We start from the raw sequence: 25392 nt of genomic DNA, 5'->3' as shown, positions 1-25392 counted from the left end.
GCATAAACATTCAGATTTTTGCTAGCCTCTGCTCAGATTTTGCTCTGCTCTAAGGTTCCAGTAATTTTGCCAGAGACTGGAAAAGAGACTGAAAGCTGTGGATGCAAGATGACGAAATTTTCTATCTTCCTTAAATCATTTATCTTCAGTCATAAGCTCAGGTTTTAGATTATTACCTTAATTCAAAAGATATTTAAGAAAATTTAGGGTATTTTTATATTCTCATTATGCTCTTTGCTTTACTACATTCAGAAGACAGGAAGGGTATGTAGCCAGAGTGGTGTGAAGTATTGGAACCAGAAAGGCTGTGATCCTCAGAAGTCTCTCATTCCTGCTTACTGCAGTTTCAGTCATAGGTTGGTTAGCTTTCTGTATGTGCTTAGTAGTCACTAAGGTTTTCAGATTGCCTGTCCTCCCAAAGGGAAAGACTTTCATATTCCTGTTGGTCAGTTAAATTAGAAATGTATCAGCCGAACTTTGGAGTTTAATAATAAAGGGAGGAAGAAAGGGCGGTTGACGGATGTATGTCTAGAGTGCCCACTATAGTGCCATTTTGAAACTGAAATCCTTGTGTTGTCCTGGAAAAAGGACAGGAAATTTTCTATAGGAAATAGATTGTTTAACTCCTCTTTTGACAACTCCTTGTAAAATTCTGATCTTTACAGTTCAGTGAATGAGTCTACTTCTATCACCTGAGTTTTTGATGTACCTTCAGTTCCTTTAGGATATTTTAGCTTTTGGATTTCTGCTGAAAATTCTACACCTTAGTTGCATTTTAACTCAGACTGTCTATGTGGGTGGGAAAGTTTGATATTCCTTCGGCTTTGAAACATTTGTTTCTTGCCTTTCTTTTTTTGTGCTGCTGTCACTATATTTGCAAGCCTTTTGATTTATCCATGTCTTCTCATATCATCCACATCCTTCTCTTGTTTAAGGTTCTTCTATTCTTCTGCAGACTCTTCACAATCTTGGTTTAAATGTATGTCGTCTTTGCATGACATGTAATACTTTCGTCATTTGTCTCTGTTTTCTTTCTTTCTTTCTTGACTTATCCCAGTTCTTTCATTTTGTATTTTCAGGATTTATTTAACATGACACTTCACTTTGCTTTTTTTCCTTCTGCCATATAAATACTGTATTAGATCAAGTATGTTTGCTAACATCTGTCAGGTACTTTCAGTGATCCTTTCCATAAAATTAATGCGTATTCAAAGTATTGGACCTGCAAAATTAACTCCAGAAGCCTTTAAGAAGAGCAAGAATTCTCTTTTATTTCCTCTTACAGTGGACAAGATGACCTGTAAAGGTCCCTTCCAACCCAAATCATTCCATGAGTCTGTGAGTCTATGGAATCCATGGACCTTCTTTGATCTCATTATGTATTTATTTATACTTCATTGAAAGATATATGCTGTCTGGCTTCATCATGTTCCTGATCGTAGCTGAGATTTTCTCTTTCTCCACCACACCTTTTTATATAACTTCATTGGTATTGGTACCATAAGGATTTTCTCTTTGGATAAAATGGTGATAAGTAAAAATCCAACAGTGGAAGATCTTTCTTAATGTACTTCTGTAAGCAAGATTGTGTTTGATCACATTTGCTGAAACAGGGGAACTTCATAAGCTGCAGTTTCTTCTGTTATCACCTAGTTTTAGTATATCTGCAGTTGCTGTTTGTCACTGCAGTGGTGCTTTTGATCCACCAATTTAATTTCCTGACGATAAAATGCTTATATTACATCTATTTATTTCCCATGCTATTAATATTTTCTTTAATTTTTACAAAAAGGTCAAGCATGTCTTGGAAATATTATTCATATCATCTGTCACTTCTGGTGGCTTGCATCTTACCATGCTTAGACAAACTTAAAAAACTTCAGTCTGATTAAAGAGAATATTGTTTCTGTCAACAGAAAAGGCTTTTAAGAAAATAAATAATAAACCAACTGAAAAATTTCAATATCTTTTTTTCCTGGCTATAAATATATTCTATGCCAGGTACTGTCAGAAAGGTTTATAATATATTATGTATTTAAACAAGTATGTGAAAGTGATTTTTGACAAGATTTTACAATAGCTCTCTTCATATACATATACATTCATTTCATCTTCAGGTCAAGAACACTTGAACAGAATGTGTAACATATCTCTGCTGGATGTAGTCTTAACACAGGACAGCAGAAGGAGAAGCAATAGCAGTTCTCTTTTTGTCTTTGTCTTCTAGATTGCTTGTATGTAGCCATCAAACCATATAAAGCATTCATTCTACTGTCCTGAGCAATAAACATTCACCGTTATAAAGATGTCTGTTATCAGCAGTTCTGTGTGGGAGCACATCATCATCTTCATGTGCCTGTTAGAATGCTCTTACATGCTCACTGATAAAAGCAATGCAGTATTTTTATACTGATTTTAGAAAAATTCCAGAGCACTTTAGAAAACACCATTGAAATTATCATAATACTAAATAAAATCCAATGAAAAGCAATGTTTGGTTTTTTTTTTTCTTTCTATTGACCAAAGTTGAAGGGGCATTGTAGTTAATGAAGTTCAATGAATATGGACTGTCATTTCTAAACAGTTGTCTTCCCAGGCACTTCCTCATAGTGTATGTTGAACCTGCTGTAACCTACAGAGTAGAAGTAACCTACTGAGTCTGACTTTATGAACGAAGAGAGACATGTAATGTCAAGACGATTTAATGATAAAAAGTCTCACCTATCATTGTTGTAAGACTTTAATATTAAGTGAGATATTAATGTTTAAAATTCAATCCTACACCAATATCTCATCTGCACTACATCATTTTATGAGACACTTGTAATCTGAGATATGTTTCAACATAAGAATCCTGGAAAAATGTAAGGCAGTTAATTCTGCATAAACTGCATTGCAAGTCTCTGCAGAGAAGAGATTTTCCAAGGAATATAATGCAGTCTGCAGCTTTGAGAAGAAAAACATTTACAGTGAGAAATTTTTCTCATTATGCAAAAGATAGCAAGATGTTTCAGGAGCAAAATAAGAATACAAATACGGAGTTTACTCTTTGGATGGTTAGTGTTAAGTAGATTAGAAACAATAGTAACAGCCAGTGAAGTAATTCCTATCGAATGTACAAAAATTATACTGTTTTTGAAGAAGAATGAAAAGCATTTATTCATTTTTGCTTCACTTCTCAAAGCACCTGAGGAAGAATTCTTTCACTATCATGTTGCTGCCTTCTCTGCAAAGGAAATCAAAGGCCCTCTCTCTACTTGCTGATAATATGATCTGAATTTTTATAACTGAATCCTGTTGATGATTTCTGCTCAAAGCAGATACAGAACACATAAATACTTTGGTTAAAACTTGAAATCAACTTCCTATTAAAAGACATCTTACAGGATCAGTTCATAGAGTGGATGTCTTCTGCCCTTACTAAAATAAAGGATTTCATTGTAGATCACCAGCTAGCCCTATGTGGGAGTCTGTAATGCTCCCAACGCCCAGTAACTACACACATAAACATTGACAAGCTTTTTCTTTTATTATATGCTGATGCCTGTTCCCCTGCTCTAAAATCTGTTCTTTGTGGGTTCTTCCTTGAAGAAGAAATAGCTCAGCGTCTATGTGTCTCGAAAATTCCCCCCAAAACTGGAAGTGAAATTCAAGCAATATTAAAATGCTCCTTATGCTGACCTCTTAGGTCAAGCGTTTTTGAACTGTTTTCCTTGCTTTTAAATGAGTGAGATGTATATTATTTACAGCTTCATGCCTGTAGTTCTTAACATAAGCATTTTTATTATAATTCTTCAAGCTTTTCCTTGTATTCATAGTTTCACTTTTAATGTAGCAAAGTAAAAATTAGTAATACTTTTGCTATTTAAAAAAAAAAAATCATAATTTCCTCAGCTGATAAAATATCTTTCTCTTCAAACATCAAAATTCTCTCAATTAATACAATATTTTAAAAAACTAGTTTTATGTTTTTAATTATAAGCTGTATCACTGCACTTTGAATGTAAAGATGTAACTAAATTCAAGTTTTATCTGCGGATTATCAGTACTTATCAGCAGTATTCTTTTCTATGAGTGAAGTTAAGCAAATAAGAATTCAGAATGTTAGTTCATCTTCTGCCAAAGTCTGAATATCTACAGAGGGACAGAGGCATCTAATAGATCATGGAAAGCTGCAAGGAGGTAGCATTCTTATCAGAGACTCTCTTGATGGATACTTCTCACATAAGGGAAAGCCTGGTTGAGACGAGTTACAAATGTGGTAACGAGCTCTTCTGAGAAGGAAATGCTCCTTGAAAGGGCTGACAAATTCCAGTCGACAGTGTCAGGAGGAGACTAATTTGAGGGACTTGTTGGACAGCAGAAATTATACATGGATGAGTACTTAAACAAGAAGAAACATTGTCTGTATAGTGACTTTTTTTCCGAGCTTTGTGTGCCATACTGGCTGTAGGGACAGCACTCAAAACTCAGCAAGGTCTGGTTTTTTACTGTGTGAGAACACTCTGCATACGCATTAATGATCAAAAGAATTGTTTCAAGTGTAATGGGCCTATACACGCCGTCAGTGCAGTAGAGCTAAAAACACTTTTTGAGGATCTGAGTTACTATGCAGCAAGTGACAAATTGTTCCTACTGTAATGTTTTCTGGTTCTTTTCACTGTATATTAATTCTTCCCATATTTGTAGAATAATATGTTGATGCAAAAAAAATCCCCAAACCCATGCATAATGTATCTTCAATTCATAGAGTATTCAGATATTAATAATTCAACTTATTTGATAAGTTACTGTCAGCACTTTTACAGAGGACACCCAAAATCTGCATTTAGATGTTCAAATCACCAAAGAAGCTAAGCACGTTTGTGTAAAAGAACTGAACTGTCTCCAGAGTACCTATGTGTGAAATCTTGGTAGCTTAAGCATTTCTGGCAATTTGATTATATAATTGTTTTTAATTAGTGCTTGTTCTAAGCCCAAGCACAGTGAGTGCTAAAAATTAAATATCTGATAAAGAGAAGCATGGTGCCTCAATCAAATACAGATGTTAAAGTGGAGAAAAGGCCGCTTAACATCAGTGTCTGAAACAAGTCAATTTTTTTACCTGTGGTGAACAGCAAGATTGCTTGTCTAGAACAATTTTCATACAAAGAGTTTCTCTCAAGTCAGTCAAGCAGCAAGACATCTAAATTAAAAGCTTCATCAGTACTTTTCAGCTGGTTTTTTTAAGGTTTATTTTAGTGCTGTTGATGTGAACCTCATATCTGGAGGTTTGTGATTTTCTGTAATTTTTTTCCTGAAAGCTGCAGAATTTGATAACAATTCCTTAGTATTTACTGAACATGTAACCTGCATAGCATAATATTAGCACAGTACAGCCATACTGCGTAGGTGAATACTTTACAAATACATTAATGTTCTCTCTTAAAACAGACAAGATTAAAACTTCAGCTGAGAGGAAGCTATATTTAGTGTACCGTGAAAAATCCCTCATTTTATGTGTATCACAGTTTTCAATGAAACCCTTCCATGAAAAGAAGGTGATGGGGGCATTGGAGAAGTCTTTGTCCTGTGCCCATCTTGTAAGTGTCCACAGCTCACAGTTGTTTATCGCTGATTATCTCTACACTGATTAGCAGCTTCTGTGCTCTTTATGTTTATCTAAGAGGCTTGCCATAGATATAGAGCCTTTGATTTTATGATAATGACTTAATATTTATAGCTGCAATCAGATTCTACTGTTTATCCTTTTCTTATTACTACTATAAATAACTATGTGCTTAGCTCAAAAGCAGATCCTTGGTCAAGTTGCACTTATGACCTGTATTTACTGTCTATAGTTTCTTTCCACAAGAAATTATTTTTACTTTTTAAGGAAAGTTACAAGTACCAAAGTTACCACTTCATATCCCATGGTCAGTCAATCATCAATAGCAGCTTTATAGTCTGATTGGGGCTTAGAAGAACTCCAGTGTTGATTGCTAAACATATTTATTACAGTGTTGGCCACTTCTAGGGTGTATGGTTTGGTGCTAGGCATGTTGATAAGCCTCCCATGTAAGCTTTGTGTTGCCGTCATCTTACTGAAGCTTTGCAACGGAAGAGCTGGCCCATTGCTTTCTCTACATCTCTTGTGGCTGCAAGGTAATCAGAGATTTCTTGTCTTTCCTCTGAAGTTCCTGTGTCAATTAAAGGCACACATTTCCTGTTTAAGTAAGTATTTTATTTGATAGACAGTAATTACAACAAAAGCCATTGAAATTCAGTGAAAGAATAAACAAGTGAAAGTTGATTGAATCAATTATTTTCGCAACAGTAGAGTCTCAATATACTTTATACTGTGAGTTCATTCTTAAATAGTTTCTAAAGTACTTTTTATATTCCTGCTGTATCCCACTGTATCCAGTGTGCTTTCTTGTACTTTCTAAATTTTGGGCTGAAATCCTATACCAGTTGAAGTCTCAAGGTAGAGTCGAGTACGTGCCATCTTTTTCATCTGGTTTCAGCTGGAGAAAAAAATCAGTGCATAGGAAGCACAAAGACATGGTGGATCCCACTGACTGGGCTTACAACTTTCTGTGTCAGTCTGTGATCAAAGCACAGGCAGCTGTTTCATTCTGGAAGAGCAGTGGTCTCATGCTAAAAAAGATAAAATTAACTGTACTTTTTTTCACCATATTATTCTGATCTTTATGTTCAGAAAGTAAAATAAGTATTACACTGGTCCTGAAGCTTAGAAATCTGCAATGATTTGTAAAAATAAGACAGCAAATAAAACAACAAAAAAGACATTTTTAATAAAAAACTAATACTTCAAAACATTTCTCCACTATCATAAATAACGAAAGCTTGTTTTTAGATAAAGACTTGAAGACCAATGAATCATTAAACTATGATATACTGGGACCAAGGGCCTTCAAGACACATACTGTAACTCCAAAATATTTGATCTGCCAAAGCTGGCTTTATGCTTGCTGAAGTTCAAAAACCAATCAAGAAATTTGCTAAGCTCTTACCTTCTGGATCTGAAACTTTTGTACATCATTATGCTTTTTTCTCTGAATATGTTTCTCAGGATGTCATCGTCTGAGTAACTAGTCAGCTAGTTCCTACATAAGCCAAGCAGTTTTCTTAGATTCCCAGGAAATGAAAAACCAGTTTTCACCTTATCCCTATGCAATTCTTTTTAAAAATACTCTAAGGTACATTATGTCAGCAGAAAACACAGGGCTTTGGATCCTGGGTGGACGGAAGCATCCTCCTTGCATCCTTGGTTTTGGCAACTAAGTTCAAAACATGGGAACTTCTGTGAGCTGTAGCTTGGTGACTCTGTTAATAGTATGTTGTTTTTTTGATATTTTTTCTGAAATACCTGATATTCCTCATGTGTTTGTACAGTTTAAATATTTTTCTTTGCAGTTTAGATTTTGTTCTGGCTGTAAAGTTTGAATAAGAATGACTATACTCAAGAAACCAAAAACCTTAGTGGATCTATCCCTACACTCCTTTCTCTCCACATTAAATGCATACTAATATTTTCTGGTATTGCAACTTTATAAAATGGACATTTTTGAGTAAAAGTACTAAATTCTACAGATGTTCACTGAAAGTTATGTTCTGTGAAAGTCTGATGTGGTTATTTTCAGTATGAGACAGCATTGGATGTGGTTTTGATTCCTAGCTAGTTAAAATATGTAGTGTGAAATAACGCAGAGAGCTATATCAACTCTACAAAAACTGACGGATGACTTTGGAATTAACTCATGTTAGTGGGTGGCACTACTGAAACTACTACTTTTCAATGTGTAACTTGTTGGCAAAAGAGAAGTTTACAAGTTTTTGTTTTGAGTGAATTAATCATAAATTTCAAGGTTTATTTTCTGGCAACAAAGCACTGAGAATATTGATCTGTTTCTTTGAACACAGCTTAACGTGTCTTGTTTTGTTGATACAAAATTTTTAGGAGTGCTGATAGTTTCTGCCTTTTGAAATTGTTATAAGGAAGCCCTAGCAGTGTAATTTACCAGAAAGCATTGCAAGTCTGCTTCCAATTTAGTGTAAAACATTTTTTGATCAGGATCATACTTGACAATTTAATTAGGTAGTCATATATTTTGATTTATTGCAACAATAATGTGCAAGTGGTCAACAACAATAAAAAGTTAGAGCTGGAGGAGGCTTTTTCTTTCAAAGTAGTTAATTTGTTTATGTGTACAGATTTAATAAATTTAATTATTTTGATTTACTAGTTCTCACTTCTAGGATTTTTTTAGACAGAGTAGAGGGTTTTATATGTTTTCTTAATTGAATTTCTTGCCCTCCTCTCTGTTCATTCAGGTGCAATATCTTATGCTATCACTCATTCCCATTGCACTTTGACATCTGAACATACCAAATATTGTGTAAAACTGCTGGTTTAAATGTTGTGGGTTTTTCTTTGAATGATTTTCCCTTTTCTTTGTATTACTGCTCTTCATTATGTTTTTCACCTCTAAATACTCCAAATCCTCCCTGTGTATGCAGAATACTAAGAACCATCTCTGCATTTTTTATATCTATGGACATGGATTATTAGCATACTAAGGGATAATATTCTGTCATGTGTACTTGTACAGTAAATTGTGGTTTTTATTTCACTACCTATAAGCTCATACTAACTTGCTATTCACCTAAATGATTTCAGATTATGCCTTCCTGGAGATAACTTTTTATTTTCCCCAAATGTATCAACTTGTCTTTTAAACATTAAAACCTTTCTACAACTTTAAGACTATCTTTAGATATTTATTTCTTGTTGCTATTTGCAATACTTTTCTATTAACATAATCATCAAAAATAACTGATAAGCCATTTTCCAGATTTTTCAGTTTTTAATGAAAATATTAAACATTATCAAAAGAAGTTTTTCACTGTGAAATTAGAAAAGACGTGGTTTGCATTGTAAGGATGTTGTTTGCAATTAAATACCTATTGTCACAGTAAGAAACCAAGCCTTTCTATATTACACCAATTTCAGCTGGGCTTCTGCAGAGAGTATGGATTTGGTGTATTGTTTTGTTTCAGGACATGTTAAGATATCATAGCATAAGAACTGCTCATTGTTTCAGTATATTTCTTACTCTGTACACAATGCCTTTTAATAAGTTCAGTGAAACACTTAGCTTGTTGTCTTAGTGATATATACCATAAAGTAAAATCAGTAAAATATAAAAAAAAACACTTAAGAATAAAGAACTTCTACTCTATCTGAAAACAGTCTGCAGAGCTCTCACTTGTGGTCCTAACTGTTAGAATTGCTTATAGCTCTTCTGCTCTCTAGGGTAGCAGATAGTGGCCTAAAAGCTCTTCACAGGCCTCTTGTATTCCCTTGGTTTCCTGTTTCTTACCTGAAGAATTTTGCTTTTGGTGACATTGTGACCAGAGTCTTCAAAGAACCTGAAAATGTTCCCCTTCATTTTCCTGCATCTCTGTGCTCTCCAGCACATTTCATGTTCTTCCATCTTCCAGGCAAATTGAAGTAAATGTCTTTTATGTTCTTTCCCTCCTGTCGTGGTTTAGCCTGGCTGGTCACCAGGTGCCCACCAAAGCCGCTCTATCACTCCCCCTCCTCAGCTGCACAAGGGAGAAAAAACACAGTGAAAGGCTTGTGGGTCAAGATAAGGACAGGGAGAGATCACTGATTAATTACTGACAGGGGCAAAACAGATTGAACTTGGGGTATTAATTTATCACCAGAAAAATCAGAGTGGGATGATGAGAAATAAAACCAAATCTTCAAAAACACCTTCCCCCCATTCCTCCGTCCTTCTCAGACATAGGGGAAGCTTCTCGCAGCTTCTCACAGAGGCCACCCCTATAGCCCGCCGCCCCTCCCCCCCCCTCCCCCCCCCGCTACCAAAGCCTTGGCATGCAAACCCCATACAACTGCTTTCTTTAGAAATGCTGGGTTTATCAATAAAAAGTATTTCTCTGTACATTATTTTTGTACCAAATACAATATTTGTTTAGTGTATAAAACAGGCAAATATCTCATGGATTTGCTTGCTTAAGACATTTGTTATTGCTTTGTTACATTTTTTATTTTAACATTCTTGATCTTTCAGCTGTTACTTTAGCTCTTTTCCTTTTGATTAAAGAATTTCAGAGTCTATTGATTTCCAGGCTGACTTGCAAAAACTTTATCCAGACACCTTCTATACTTTACTGGTTGGTGAACAACACCCTATTTCAAACACACATAAAATTCTCACCATGTCTCCTTTGGTGATTTCACTCAGAAGTGTGTCGCACTGGTCCTTATATGCTTTGTCAGTGTGTATGCTAGTAAGTTCACTTCACACACGGGATAAAACTCTGTAGTTCATTACTGACTCTCGGCTGAAACTACACATAACAGGATTTGATGTTGTGAAGTGAGGAGAGAGTAATCTGATCCTCAGCATCATTAATGTAATAAAATGATGTGCTATTTTTCCCCTTTATGTACACACATACACAAACACACAAAGCAGCTTACACCTAAACATAGGAGGAAGAAGTTATTTCTGAATTAAAGTGGTTCATATATATCCTTGGTCCTAAGGCCGTACAATGAATATGAATACTCAGTTGGAATTATTCAACATTCTTGGAACCATAATATGGACTGAATTAATGAGGTTTTGCTTAGGTGCTTACCAAACACCTTCCAGGAATAAAATTATGAACAGTCTGGAGTAAAAGACCAAATACTCTTGGACTCAGAAGATTCTCCTTGGAAAATAATTACAGTTTTATGAGCCAGAATTTTTCCAGTGCCAGGTGGAGCTCTCTAAATATTCTTTACTTAATTACTGTCTTCAGAACAAAATGTCAGTTATGTCAGTTGTCATAGCCACCAGGAGCTCTTTGAAGGCCTATTTCTGCAGAGCATTATCATCAGATTAAGATTTGCAGTTCTTCCATTTCTTATCATTAATTTGATCCTCACAAAATTTGTGGAAACGTCGTTGAAACTGCTGTATATCTGGCATCTTCTTTTCACAGAGCGTATTGTGCCCTGGGACAGTGAATTCAAGTTTTTCAGGTAGATGCAGACAGCCACTCTAATGCATCCAGCTTTTAAAAATGATTTTTCTTAAAAGCCTGTGTGAAATGCCCATGTAGTTGCCTTTTAAGCTATTGTAACTGGGAAGGCATTTATGCTTTCTGTCATCCTAATTCAAGGTTAGCTCCAGGATGTAAGCAGGTGTCTGTATGGCTTTACCTCCTATATTTGTGAAAGAATTATGTTTAAGTTCAGATCCATGAGTGAAATCTGTTATCATTGAGTCATTGTTAGTTTAATTGTTTATGAAATACAAACCTTTCTTGAACCCAAACTCTATATTTAATCTCGTAGTTATTTCCTAACCCAAATTTTTGAACTGCACTTTGGATCAGTTTTTATTTATGGACATTTCTGTTTAAAGTGTGTTATACACAATCATTGCAATACAATTTTAATCAGAAAATGCAATAATCAAGGTTATATGTTATTCTAAGGTAAAGTCAGTTTTATTAGTTTTATTATGAATGTATTATATAGATCACAAATAAATGGTAAATTTGGCTATTATGATTATTATAAATCCTCAGTTCGGTGCATGGCAATTTATTTCTATGCTTTTAAAATATAACTAAAGCAACTATAGCTGCACCAAAATTAAGCATAACAACAGGAATCAACATTCCTTATGTATTTTTAATTACAATAATCCAAAAAGGAGATATGATAACATTCTTGATCAAATTCCATCCTCTGTCATGCTTGTAACTACTATAGATGTGGTAGGAAATTAAAAAGTGCAAATTCAAATTCATTGGATATTTGCATTTCTTTTTAGATTACCGACATAACGGGAGAGATCTTCAAAGTTCAACGCTATCAGTGCCAGAACAAGTTATGTCATCTAATCATTGCTCTCGATCAGGATCCCCTCACCGTGGAGATAGCATAGGACGGACTAGGTCGTGGTCTCCCAGTGTCCCTCCCCCACAAAGGTAAACTGTTATTTAACTATGCAGGTATATATATTGAAGTGGTACTGATTCTGTAATAATCCTGAAAAGAATTTCCAGATTTCCAAAATGGCAATGAATTAGTTAGCTCTTATGACATTATGTAAAGCAAATAATTTTTTTCTAATGTTATACTGATGTACAAAAATTCACATGGTTTTGTCTTATTTTCATCAAAAATCAGTACATTCCAACCTAAAGAAAAAAAAATTTCTCAAGATTTTCATTTTCAAGAGCTATTTAGAAGGTGCCATGTTTTATAGCTTCTCATGATTGGACATTTTCTTAGCGTTCATCTGTCAGTGGATGTTTTCAGCCCTTTTGTCAGCATAGAATTAAAGTTCTGAGAGCCACGCTTCCTGTCTGTAGTAGCCTTCTTTCTACTATTTTTCCAAACTTTTAAAATATCAAGAATAAATTGACCAACATAGAGTTTTATAGTGAAAAATGTCAGGTCCTGGTCACAGAAGGCCTCTGCTAACTATTTATCTTGTGACAGAAAGATCAGGACTTTTCTTCCAAAAGCTAACGATTTTGGATAATGATGACTGCTGCTTGGCTGAATATACTGTTTAAGCCAGAATTAAGAATTTTCCTGCGTGGATAAGCTTTTTTAAGAGGAAGCAGAAGGACAGATGTAAAGGTGAATACAGCCTGTTATCCAGCATTTTTATTACTGTGTCTGGGTAGGTTTGCACCTGGTGCAATTCAGCTGGAATAAAAAAAGGAAGTGATTTTCTTTGCCCGTAATCTTCACAATTCCCATTGAACACTGAAGGTCTGGCATCCAATATTTGCTGTCAGGTACATGTGTGTATCCCTTTCTTTTATAGCCATTCTGATTCTCTTGTGTTCTGCTTTCTGTTATCTTTTTTCTTTTTGTTAGCTTAAAATTGTCTTCATATTCTCTTACTTAGGTGTTTACTTACCATTTTCTCGAACAGATACAGACTAAATGATTTCCTTCTTCATTAGTGAGGTATTAGGATTCCAGATTATCCCATATCATCACAGACAGCTAACAGGCAGAAACTGTAAGTTTCTGCATGAAATCTAAACCCATATGTAAATACAGCCTGTCTTTAAATGAGGCATAAACAGCAGACATAGAGGGGCCTTTTCTAATTTCTGGTATACTGATTTCAGTCCAAGTAATTGCTTATGCTGAATCTCCTGGGGTCATCTGGATATAGACAGAATTGTGAACAAAATCTCTTTGCGTGTGTATGTGTGCGCGCGTGAGTGGTTTTGTGTGTGCGTGCATGCTCTGTGCATTTTGGGCAGAACTTTTACCCAAGCTAATAATTACCACATGTCTAACACCACTGAAAAACCTTCTGTTCATTTTCTTTCAGTTTCGCATTTCTTTACATGTATGAAATGTTCCTTGCTTCCTGACTTTCCTAAAGCTAAATTTTTAAATATGATTTTGAACTTACAAAGAAAAATGTTTCAGCTGTTTCCTGCAATGTCACAATAAAATGCATTGTTTATGTAATATTTCCCTGCCCATACACCAAATCATTTCTTTGAGGACTTGTCAAGCCCAGAGAACTGGGTTACCAGAACTTGATAATTTGTAGAAAAGAAATGTAATCCTTGCATTACAGAGATGTCTTTTTAAATTCTAATGAAAATCCAGGTGTAGCTGGCCAATCTACAAGCATTTTTAATCAGATTTGCACCACGTTAGTTGAGCTTGTTATATACATGCTGCTGTAGACATACTCTAACTGCAGTAAGCATGGTGCACGCCCAGAGACCTCTCAATTACTGACCGATGCCTCTGCAGGCAGGAGCTCTCGGGACATAAAAGTGCAAGTTGCTGTTACATCTTAGAAGCCATTTTGCAGTCCTCGGTCCTTCTACTGGACTTTGTTAATAAACTCAACCAAAGCCACATTGCATAGTAGCTGACAAGAAATTATTACTCCTCTTGTAATGTTTTCAGCTAATATATTTAATGGACTGTGGATCAGAATGGAGGTTAGACTGTGGCAGGCACTGGACAAGATCACATTTAGCTTTTTCTAAGACTGTACATTTGAAAAAGCAAGATGCAGGAGACTATAGAAAGTGGCTACGCTGAAACGGTGTGGTAAATCTAGTAGGATGCTTATTATTCTCTACCATTACCAGCTACAATTAGACCTTTTCATCTGTTTACCTGCTACCTGGTTGTTCTGTACATGTTCTGTCAACTTCAAGAAAGTTCCAAAGGAGTAAAGACAAACGTTGTGAAACCAACTTTTCTTGTAGAATATATTTCAGTGGAGAAGTATGTCATTTTCTGTTCAACAGTAAATCTGGCTGACAAAGCCATCCTCAGCAGAGTGAAACAGAACTGAAACAGTAGTAACTCTTTGAAGTGCAAGAAATATAGTTGTGTAGGATGTTATAAAACAGCAAGAAGTCAGAATCTGATGTAACACAGAAATTTAAAGAATAAAATATTAATTTAGAACAAGAAGCCAATAACACAATCTTAATGGAAGTGATATGAGCAGACAGGATGGCACTAAGTTTTCAGGACTAAGGCTTATAATCAGAGTTTAGGCAGGAGTTTTGATTGTGTGGGCAGAGAGCAAAGGTTAGATCTTTGACAAGTGTTTGAGGAGTGTTTTGGGAAGTGTACTACAGTTCACATTTTTATAGTATAGCCAAACTCAAGAGCTCATGGAAACTTCTTTACAGTTTATATTTCAGCTAGAAAGGAAATTTGCCTTGAAGATACTAGCATGGAAAGACTAACGAAATTTCGCCTAAAATTAAGCTTTAAAAAGAAAAAAAATACTGTCCTCTGAAATCCAGAACAAGAAAACATTGAAACAAGACAAAACAAAAAAACCCTATCCCTAGCATAGACTTAGCAGCTTTTTCTGTAAGAGAAATTTTTTTTGTCATGAATTTTAAAATTATGTGAGAGCAAAAGTGTTCAAAAGACAGACCAGCTAACACGTCTCATTACCATCATGTTTGCTAAATCAGTGAGGGAATGTGGTCCAGGCACACCCAGAACTCAGAATCTGATGTCTTTTATTCTTAGTCGGAATGTGGATCAGGGACCACGAGGGACTCGATCTACTCCTGTGCATTACAATACCCTGAACCGAATGGATAGACACCGTGTAATAGATGACCACTACTCCCCGGACAGAGAGAGGTAAATATCTGACTGGAATTAGAAACAGCTGTAACCTACACTCATCAACATAAATTACTTCAGCATAGTAGCTCATTGAAGTAAACAGCAAAATTACTTACCTAATCCCACAGATGATGATTTTAGAGGTGATGATCTTGGAGGTCTTTTCCAACCTTAATGATTCTATGATTCTGTGAACATGGTTTAGTGGGCATGGTGGTGATAGGTTGATGGCTGGACTTGATGATCTTAGAGGTCTTTTCCAACCGTAATGTTTCTATGATTCTATGAGTATTTCCCTACTCATTGATCCGCTAGTTCCAGAATATACATTAAAAAATATAGACTGCACACAAAGGTGACAAAACCATCAAGTTACTGTATCCTTCCCAAGAGGGAATCTGAAAAATCTGTGAGAAATTGTACAATATAAAAGGCAAATAGCTTAGCTGTACTTTTTTATTAAAGTATTTTTGTGTACTATATTAATAAATTCTTTAAGTGCTGAATATCTTTAAAAAATCTAACAGTAGATTTGGTCATTTTTGCTGCTGAATAGAGAGTCATAAAAATGGATTATTTCATCTCAGTATTAACATAATGCTCCTGTTTGATACATTGCAATTCACAGATATAACAAAAGTATATTCTAGCACTGTATTTGTCTTCTCTCAACTTTATGAGCCACTTTTATGAGGGGGGTGGGGAAAGGTTATGGCAGTGTCTGTTAGAATTAAATCGGGTTCTTTGTGTTTAGAGGCACATCTTATCATGACTAATGTTTTGCCTAATGGAACTTCCCAAAGAATGAGCAGAATTGTAGGAACCTCTATGAATTTTAGTGATTTAAAAAAGAATTGCAGGCAATAGTTGGCTAATGTAGTTAATTTTGCTGAATTGATTGTGGTAGTGCTTTTGTGACATTAAATAAAATATTTATATGATCTTTCACACCTCATCATCTTCAGGTCAGAAAATCAAAAGACAAAGTGTTTTTTACCTTTAATTTTGAAAATCTTCCAGCTTCTTATACACCAAGTTGAAAACCTGCACAATATATTCAAAGAGGCATGATTGCTGGATATTTCCCATTGCATAATTGCATATAGCAAGGAGTAATACAGATATATGTTGTAATCTTATTGAGTCCTATGTAACTAGTATTTGAAGTCAATACATTTAAAGATGACTATTACAGGTTATTCCTCAAGTGATAACCAAGCACATAATTGATGTTATTAACCTTAATAAAAAGAGTTTAAAAAAATCTGTGGCTTTTTGATAGCAATATTGAACAGAAAAAGTGAATATGTCTTAAAAGAACATCAATGTGATGGTCAATGATTGTAAGGAATGTAAGACAAAATAATTCAGAAAATAATTGTAATTAATTGTTCCTAATTAGGTAAGTCAGAAAAAAGAATACAAAAAAAAAATCTATTTAAGTGGTTTGGAATTAAATTCAGCCAAAACAAGGTCAAATGGGCAAAAAAAAAAAGATATTGGAAAACAATAAAATATTTATTATCCAGAGTGTTAACTGTATTCATTACAAGTGTAATATATCATAGATGAGCCTCTATTTTTTTGCATTAAACTAATTAATATTTCTATTTAAATTGTAGCAAAGAAGAATGCTATATAATTGGCTCATGAGTTTCATACAGAAGGCATTAACTTAAGGATTCTGAGCTTTTTCTTTAAAAGAAAAGAATAAAATGCTTTTGCAATAATATTGCGTTAATTTTTAGACCAATTATCCCTGAAATAGGATCTAAACTTGTCCTTAGAGCCTGTATATGCCCTATAGAATGCCCCTGGGTTTGTCCACTGCACCAGTTTGCTTGCTGCCTCCCAGATAAATGCATAGCAGTGAAAGGTGGCTTCAAGTGAGCACCGCAATCTTTCCCCATCACTTCAATTAAACATCCCCTACTTCACTGGCTTGGCTTAGAGAAAAACAATTGTTTTTTTAGAATACGTCAGAAAAACAATGTCAGAAAGTTGTTGGGGATGAGATTATTGAATTTTCACACGATCATTCTAGATGAAGAGGTATTTTTTAGGTGTGCTCTGAATCTCTGAACACAGGTTTATATGTCGTCTGTGTTTTGCAAAACACACACGGAAGTTTTCTGCTTTGTACATGGTGAGCGGTTGCCTGTGTAATCAGAGTGTTAACTAGTTATGACTCTATGACGACATACAGTCTCTGAAGCATATTGGTTTTATGCCACACTGAAGAGAACAGAAAAAGCCTATTCCCAAACGTTTATCATGTTTTATATTCATTGTTAATTTGACAGCAGTTTTATGAGTGGAAAGATTATTACACTTCAAATTTTGTTAGTGAATATTTGTGATACTGTCTGCATTACGTAATAAAAAACAATGGTGTGTACACAAGCCCCCAAAGTAACTCTTTAATGGTATTGATACTGAAAACTGCTGCAACTGCAGGCGATTTGGAGAAGTGGAAAAACAGAACCTTTGTATAGGTTTATAATCTTGCTACTTGTCACCCTGTTTTGTTCCACACTTAGCACTGGAAAAATATCACACTGCTTTCCCACAGCTCTGATGGTTTTGTTGTTTCCATGGTCTGTTTATCCCTTGGAGCTGCTTGTAAAAAAGAGACTTTGAAAAAGTACTTTCTTGTAGACATGCTCAATTGCTAAGTTAAAATATGACTGAGAATATGAGCAAGAAAATTCTTTCCTTCCTTTTCTAGATAATTCACCATAAAGTTCTTTAAGGCATATGGCACTAAAGAGTTAGTGGAAACTATGTACAAAAATGTCTAATGACCTCAAGGCTAATGCCAGTGTAAACATACCTTCAAAACTAAATGCAGAGTTAGAAGTGAATATTAGATTATTTAAAAATCTGAAATACATAGATTTTTAAATTTAATTTCAGATAATTTTAGTTTCAAACACCAAGCCTTTAAGTATGTCAAATGTTGCTACCAAATCATGTGCTGATTTTTGTTGGCAGAGTAAAGTTACATTTAAAATTTGTATCTGTTGCTGTATTATCAAAAATGTCAGAATTGTACTGTATATACAGGTAACTCAAAGTGGGAAATCAAGTTCATTTGTCACCTATATATTTAATATCAATGTACTAGTTCATTTTTGTCAAAATGTGAGGGAATTTTTTGCAAGTACCCACACACTTTTATGAAATACCCTAAAGATATAATGGCAAGGAATATGAGTGCTCATGACCAGCAGTCCCAAGTTCCATGAGATCCTTTATCTGTAAGCAGACAACCTTTTAAACTTCAGTTTAAGATGTTTTAATAAACTCTCTAAAGCAGACTTCTATCTCACTTCAGAAACTGAAACTAACAAAATTATAGAAAAAATGTTGGAAGCAACCAGATTTGACCTCAGAGTTTTATATTTAAGCTATCAATACAATTAGATGAATTAGAGGAACAGTATGAGAATCTTAGCATAGTTCCAAAACCAAGATGTCTGCCAAAACTATATCCGTGTATTACTTGCTGAAGGATACATCAGCAGTTAACAGCAAACACCAAGACAGTGTAAGGAAATTGTACTCAGGCCCGCAGGTCTCACCAGCTTAAATTCTATTTAACAACTGTTGATCTAACTATAGTTTTTAGCTAGATGTACCCTCCCCGAGGCATGAAATTGCTAATGGTGAATTTCGCATAGATATAGTAGGCCAGAGCGTTCAGAGAATGCCTAATTCAGACAGTCTTGCAGTTGAAACACGTGAGAAAATTCCTAAAGTATAAATGTTTTTGTACTCAGCACGTACAAGAAAGCAAAAGAGTAAAAGTTAAATTTTAAGTCTGCTATCCCTTCGTCAGGACTATTGCACATTTTAAAGAACAAAATTTGTTAACTACCATGCTAAAGTAATGAGGTAGTCATAGCTATGTGTATTTAAAGAAATATTCTCCATTATCTTTAAATTGTCTCAGAGATGATATCTTGGTGTGCTGGGACTAGCACGACTATCACACCACTATTACTGAGGGATTATTTCATTAGCACATTTAAATACAGACTTTCTGCTGAACATTTTGTTTGTTTCACACTGTTGAAAGAAGTGGGTTTTTTAAACATGTCTTAAAGTAAATGCCAAAATACATGCCAAAAATTCTGGTTACTGTAATCAAACCAGTGATGACCAAAATCATTCACTACCATGAGTCTGCTGCATGTTAGATAAGGTGCCATATAATTAGCTGCTCCTGTTATTTAGCACAAAATTAAACGTGGCCAAAAGCAATACAAATTCTACATTTCAAAAAGTCATCTCACACTAGCAGTTGCTTTATCTGTAAGTAGCACACTCCTAATCCAACATTATTAATAGCTAGGTGCCAGATTAGGTTAGACTAGGAAAGGAGTTTTTTGATACATTGCACCATAGTGAAAACCAGAATATTTATCAATGTTTTTTTCATATTCATTATTAAATACACAGCTGAATAATATGTAACTAAGTAATCATTTATTATTTAGTTGATATTTTACAGTACAATAGTACAGAACAAAGATATTCCAGAGTGTGAAAGGTAGCTGATGCTTTATGTGGAAATTCTGAGATAATATTTTCAATGTTTAGTTCTGTATGTCATATGGGTACATACCCATATGTGGATATGCAATGTAATTGTTTCTTTGCTTCTTCAAATGCCCAGTAAAGTAAAAGAAATGCATTGTTGAAAATTTGCTTATAGCTATGTTATAAAATGATATGCATCAATTTAAATTGCAATAATTGCAGTGTTTCTTTAAATTCTTTTTGTCTTTTCAAAACTTTACCAAGTGCATTAATAGCATATTGCACTTCTTATTTATTTTGTATATCTACACCTACTATTGCAAGTAAAAACATACTAGAGATTGTACCAGTGGAGATTCGTATAGGTAAGACTATCCTACACTTTCCATTAAGAGATTCTCTTTTCAGTTACTTACAATGTTGCCAAACACAATTTCCTCTCCCAGGGCTCCCACTCATGAGCCCTAATGGGTTTAGTAGCTGAAGTGATTGCAGTCCCAGCACTCTGCTATGTTTTAGCCTTGCAGTCGGGATGACAGAGAGTGTTTTCTCTTTAGCTGCTATTTACAGTTGGCACATTACTTCACAGTGAAATCACTGTTAAATTGCACAATTATCTGCAGCACCCACCTGGTGCCCTCCTGTGTCTGTTCCTCAGAATAAAATACAGATACAAAACACCCATGTTAACATAAATAAAACATGCAGTTCTGGTAACAAACTTTAGTGTTGTGCCCTTTGGAGTGAGGACTTAAAATACACTATGGGGAGCTTTGTGATGATGTGATACTGATTTTCATGTTAAAGTCATCTTGATTGCGTATGTATCAGCTCACAAATTCTCTGCTGATAATTGCTATTGTTTCACAGCCAAAATCTTCAAACTGTCAATTGCAATTTGTTGGAATATTTTTAGAATTTCATCTATCCCAGGAGATAAGCAGGAATTTCCGTACAATTGATGTAACAAACAGCATCCATATCATTATGGGTGGAAAAACCATTGATGTTTATATGTAAAGAAAATTTGCAATACGCTTTAAAAAACATATTGCAAATTCTTCTATTAAATGAAACTACACCGTTAATCTTTTCTAAGAAATGAAGCAGGGGGAATTATATAACCAATGTTTTATTCTTGAATGGCGTTTGCCATTTTCTTGCTGTTGAGAGCTTGACATCACGTTTTATTTATATAGTTTTTAGGTGTGATTTCCCAAGTGTTTATGAAGCAACATGGAAAACGCTCTACCACAGACCACATTAACTCCTGCTTTGTTCAGCTGAGAATATAAACTTTTAGAACTGTGTCACTGGCCTCACTTGTTTGGAAAAACTGGTAGTAGTAGTTACTACCATCTTTGGAATGAGTAAGCTGCTGTGAGGAAGTATAGCACACCTTTTCCCTAAAGCCACATAATTTTATCAGTTCCAGCCTCCTCTTTCCTTGGACAGTTCTGTGCTCAATATCGCAGTCCTAACTTGGTCCAGTTTTTAACCTCATTCCTTTCCACAGTACTTACACTAAATTTCATATGCCATACCTCTCTCTTTGCCCTTCTACCACATTCAATGTCTCCTTTTTTCGTAAATTTCCAACTATTTGTCCTGAAGAACCACCTACTTCTTACTCTGCAGTTTGATTAAGCTAATTCCTGTTTTTTCACACTGCCAGATTTTCAGAAAATTGTAACTTGAAAAGTTTGGGAGTATTTGGTTGAAGTCAAATTCATACCAGTGAAAAAATACATTTTTTTATATTTATTTTTAGCAATTACACACTTGTCATACATTTAATTTGCTATTTCAACTGAGAAAGTGTAAAAGAATGTTACTGAAGTTGGAGGACAGTAGTGTTGCCAATGATTCAATGTATCTCTTAAAGTAGATTGCAATCAGGTAATACACTGGAAAAAGCTGGCTATCAGAATGGATAAACAGTAATAGGTTGATAGAAGTTTCTTGTGTCAGCTGGGTTTGATTCATGCAAGCTCTAACAGTGGAACAGAAAGTTTTGTTTTGCATTCAGAATTATTTATGGATTTTCCAATAAGCACAAGAGTGTCAGGATGTAATAGTACCCCAGTACTACATCCATTCCACAGAAACACTTGGGAGTCAACTTCCCACTCTAATAGGGAAGCTGCAACGTTAATCAAATTGTGAGACCTGGACACAGAGAAAGAACATTGAAAGGAACAGATTATCCTCTAATGCCTCATCTTTGCTGTTGAGTAAAATATCCCAAGCAGTAAAGACCAGGCTAAACTCCCCTTGCATGGTGAGAAGAACAGAAACGCATGCCATGGATGGTTCGGTGAGGCATGCTGCAGATGTGTGTGTGTGTGCTCTCACATGTGCTTCTGAGACTGTTCTGCTACATCCAGCCTGTTCCTGGAAACTAGCTACTTCCAATTAGGCAATCCAATTGGTCACTGAATCACTGATCTCTGCTTAGTTACCCTCATGGTTCATTGATTTTTTATGAAGGTGTAAGGAAATGGGCAAACAGGTGAGCGGTATCAGAAAATTTTAAATCATCATTTTCTGTTCACTTTAAAAAAGTTCCGTGACTGGAATCTTCTTGTCAGAATAGTGGAAATCTATTTTCATCTGATTCAGGGGTGTGTGTGAGGGGATATGTGTGTATATTAGTGATTGTTTTGTAAAATCTACAGTACTGCCTTATCAGACTAGATTTATTATTTTAATATAAGTGAATGAGCTGCTACTGGAAATTTTCTATCTATGCTATCTGTAACAAAATATGTAAAGTTTCAGATATCTGTGAGGATGCAGAGTAGTATTTTCATTTTGCCATACCATCATTTTATATGCTTCTGCCATTGACTGCTATAATGTAGCAAATCAGGAACGTGGGGTAAAAGGCTAGAAGTCTAAATGAAGGTTGCCAAAAAAACCTGTATCTCAGACTTCTTTTGTCCTTTCAAAAATCTGCTATATCTAAACCTTGTTCATGTCTTCGTGGTCTTCCGAGCATTCCCACCTACACATCCGTATGAGATCATGATTTCATGAATGGTTCAAAAGACATGTTTATTTTAGATCTGCAGATCTGCAGATTTAGATATGCAGATCTGGAATATTTCTGGAGTTCTTTTTGCATTTGGGCAACGCAAAGCTTAGTGATTTTACTACATTATGATTTATTTACATCATGATTTTACATACTTAGACTGGCTATTAGCCAAATGAAAGTTGCTCATGTTTCAGTTTTGGACAGTGAATATTAGGTATGTCATAGGCATTTTTGGTGTTATGTTGTTAGCGTATTTATAAAAACATGAATAATTTATTTTCAGATTAATACATAAAGTATTAATACTAAAGAAACAAATTGGAGAGAATTGACTGGATGCTCGGAAGATAGATGGCATTTAAGCCTTTTGCTCTGATGTTGGAATGCATAAAGCACAGAAAAAAATGCTGCCTCCTAATGTGCAAGCTGTCATATGTGATGTCAGTCATTCTCTCTTCCATACAGATATGGCATACACCTTTCCTTTCTTTTTACTGATCATGCATATTTAATTGAAAATATTGCTGTACTTCAACAGATACCATTTCCAGACAAAGACACATGCTTACATGAATAATATCTCTACAATTATAGTTGCATTTAGAGATATTATGAAAATGCACAAACATTGTTAGGCTATATATTCTTGATTTATGGTGAGTGCTGTGTACACCAGTAAGTTACTTCATTAATTAATGTATAGAACTCGTTTATCTTCTTAAAGAATTTAGACATAACCTTCTCATTTTTTGTGTTGCACTTGTAAGAACATTTTGTAGAGAGTTATTATCTATATGTAGCATGGATAACATGGGGTGTAAAGAATAGGGAAAAGTGTAAATAGCTAGTAGTGCTAGAAGATCAGGTCAGGTCTAATCTAAGCCTTACCTCACTTCTCTATACTTACAAGCAGAGTTCTGGGTGATGAGGAAGCGTATTTCAAACTTGTTAAAAGTTATTACATATTAAACTGTATGAGCAGATGTATCTAAATGCCAGCTTACTCTGATTCTGAATTCCTGAATTAAAAAAAAAAAAAGTTGAATTGCCATATATTCACAAGAAAAAGTCTCAGAATTTGAGAAGAATGCTAGAGCTCTGAGTTTCTAGAAGTATTAGGACAAAACTTGATAACAGAGATTGGGCACTTAAAATAGTTTACTGGGGATTTGAAAAGTAGTTAGGACACAAATTCTAAGCAAAACATTAACTGACAGTGTTTCATTCACATACGAGTAAGTAAAGAGAACAGTCTGGGGAGTTCCTTCTTATGGACAGTAAGTTAAACTGCTTGCAAAGAGCAACTGCATTCCCATGAAATTCATGTTCTGCAACACATGTTTTGCTTGAAGTCCTAGTTTTGTTTAAAGCTTGGCTCTTTAAAACCTGGTTGAACATTTTTTATCTATTTATGCCTTATATTTTTGAAAGACTATCAAGAAAACTTGTCAACAATTTGCTGGAGAGATAAAAAGGGAAGTGAAAGTGAATAGTTAACACTAAAAAGTCATCTAGCATCTGGAAACACTTCATTACTTATTAATAGTGATGTAATATTTGCAACAGTTTTGTGGTGTTAGTTCCAGGGTTGCATCTAAATCATTTAAGGGCGTATTGATGTGGATATAGCCTGGGAATGTCACAACGTAGTGGTGAGAATCAGCTGGTATGTGATTGTTAACCATCATCACACATATCATAGCTGCTGTCAGGTAGACTCCTACATTTTTATTTCATTGTTTTTCCTGTGGGTGTGAATATATTCTAAAGCAAATTTTAAGAACGTGATAGAATTATTTTTTAATGCTTCTTGGCAACATGCTTACTGCCAGGCTGTATGGGTAGACTGCCTTTGGTACTTAGGTCTGTGCACTAGTTTAAGAACCCTAATACTTTTTGCAGCCTGCAGTGTAGCTCGGTGATTGTTCCCTTGTTAGCCCTTCTAAGCCTTCTAAAGATCTTATTTTCGAATTTTCAGTGTACTGTGTCAAATTGGGCCCTGCTGAATTGTGTATCACTCCTCACTCTTGTAACAAACTGTAAAGTTTAAACTGCATCAGTAGAGACTTAAGTTAGAAGCTTTCTATAGTGGTGACTATGCTTTTGCATTTATTTGACAAGAAGTGAGCACAAAGTTCTCTTGTACTATATACAATTAACTTAATATACTTATAAAAAATATTTACATGTGGCTGTTGATGCATTTTATCCACATGTGAAAGAGGCAAAGATAAGAGCAGGTAATATAGCTACCTGCAACAATGTGTTTGATTACTAGAAAATCATTAATTATAAGCAAATTCCAGTATGCGAAATAAAAGTGGAGCATAAACGTGAGGTTTTCCCTGTTTCTTGTGAAATCAGTTTACATTTCCAGTGTGGACTTCTGTGATTAGATATTGATTTAAAATACCCCAACTTCAGAAGAGCTGTAGACCAGGGACTCTTTTGCATTCTAAAAATTCCTTGTAAACTGGAAGAAAATAACTATTTTCTAAATCATTTTTCCTATACTATGTGCATATATTTAGCCTAAAAGAGAAATAACATTCTTCTGATTTTAATAGTTGGAAAATACCTAGTGCTTTAACAAATATAAGCATTTTTGCAATATATAAAT

The 25392-nt window shown here is 34.9% G+C and overlaps 1 protein-coding gene across 50 annotated transcripts in view; it reads left to right on the top strand.

The window, feature by feature from the left end:
- The window catches only part of RIMS2 (regulating synaptic membrane exocytosis 2), a 534102-nt gene that overhangs the window by 351354 nt on the left and 157356 nt on the right, over nt 1-25392 (top strand). For 49 of the 50 annotated variants that reach the window (XM_075415724.1, XM_075415741.1, XM_075415702.1 and 46 more), the window contains 2 exons: nt 11865-12021; nt 15086-15202. In XM_075415724.1, coding sequence (XP_075271839.1) covers nt 11865-12021; nt 15086-15202 — 274 coding nt within the window. The remainder of the gene's footprint in view (nt 1-11864; nt 12022-15085; nt 15203-25392) is intronic. The other variant, XM_075415735.1, reaches the window with a different exon arrangement.

This window comes from Opisthocomus hoazin, chromosome 3 (genome assembly GCF_030867145.1).
Source record: "Opisthocomus hoazin isolate bOpiHoa1 chromosome 3, bOpiHoa1.hap1, whole genome shotgun sequence".
NCBI lineage: Eukaryota > Metazoa > Chordata > Aves > Opisthocomiformes > Opisthocomidae > Opisthocomus > Opisthocomus hoazin.
This window is presented reverse-complemented; position numbering and strand designations above follow the sequence as displayed.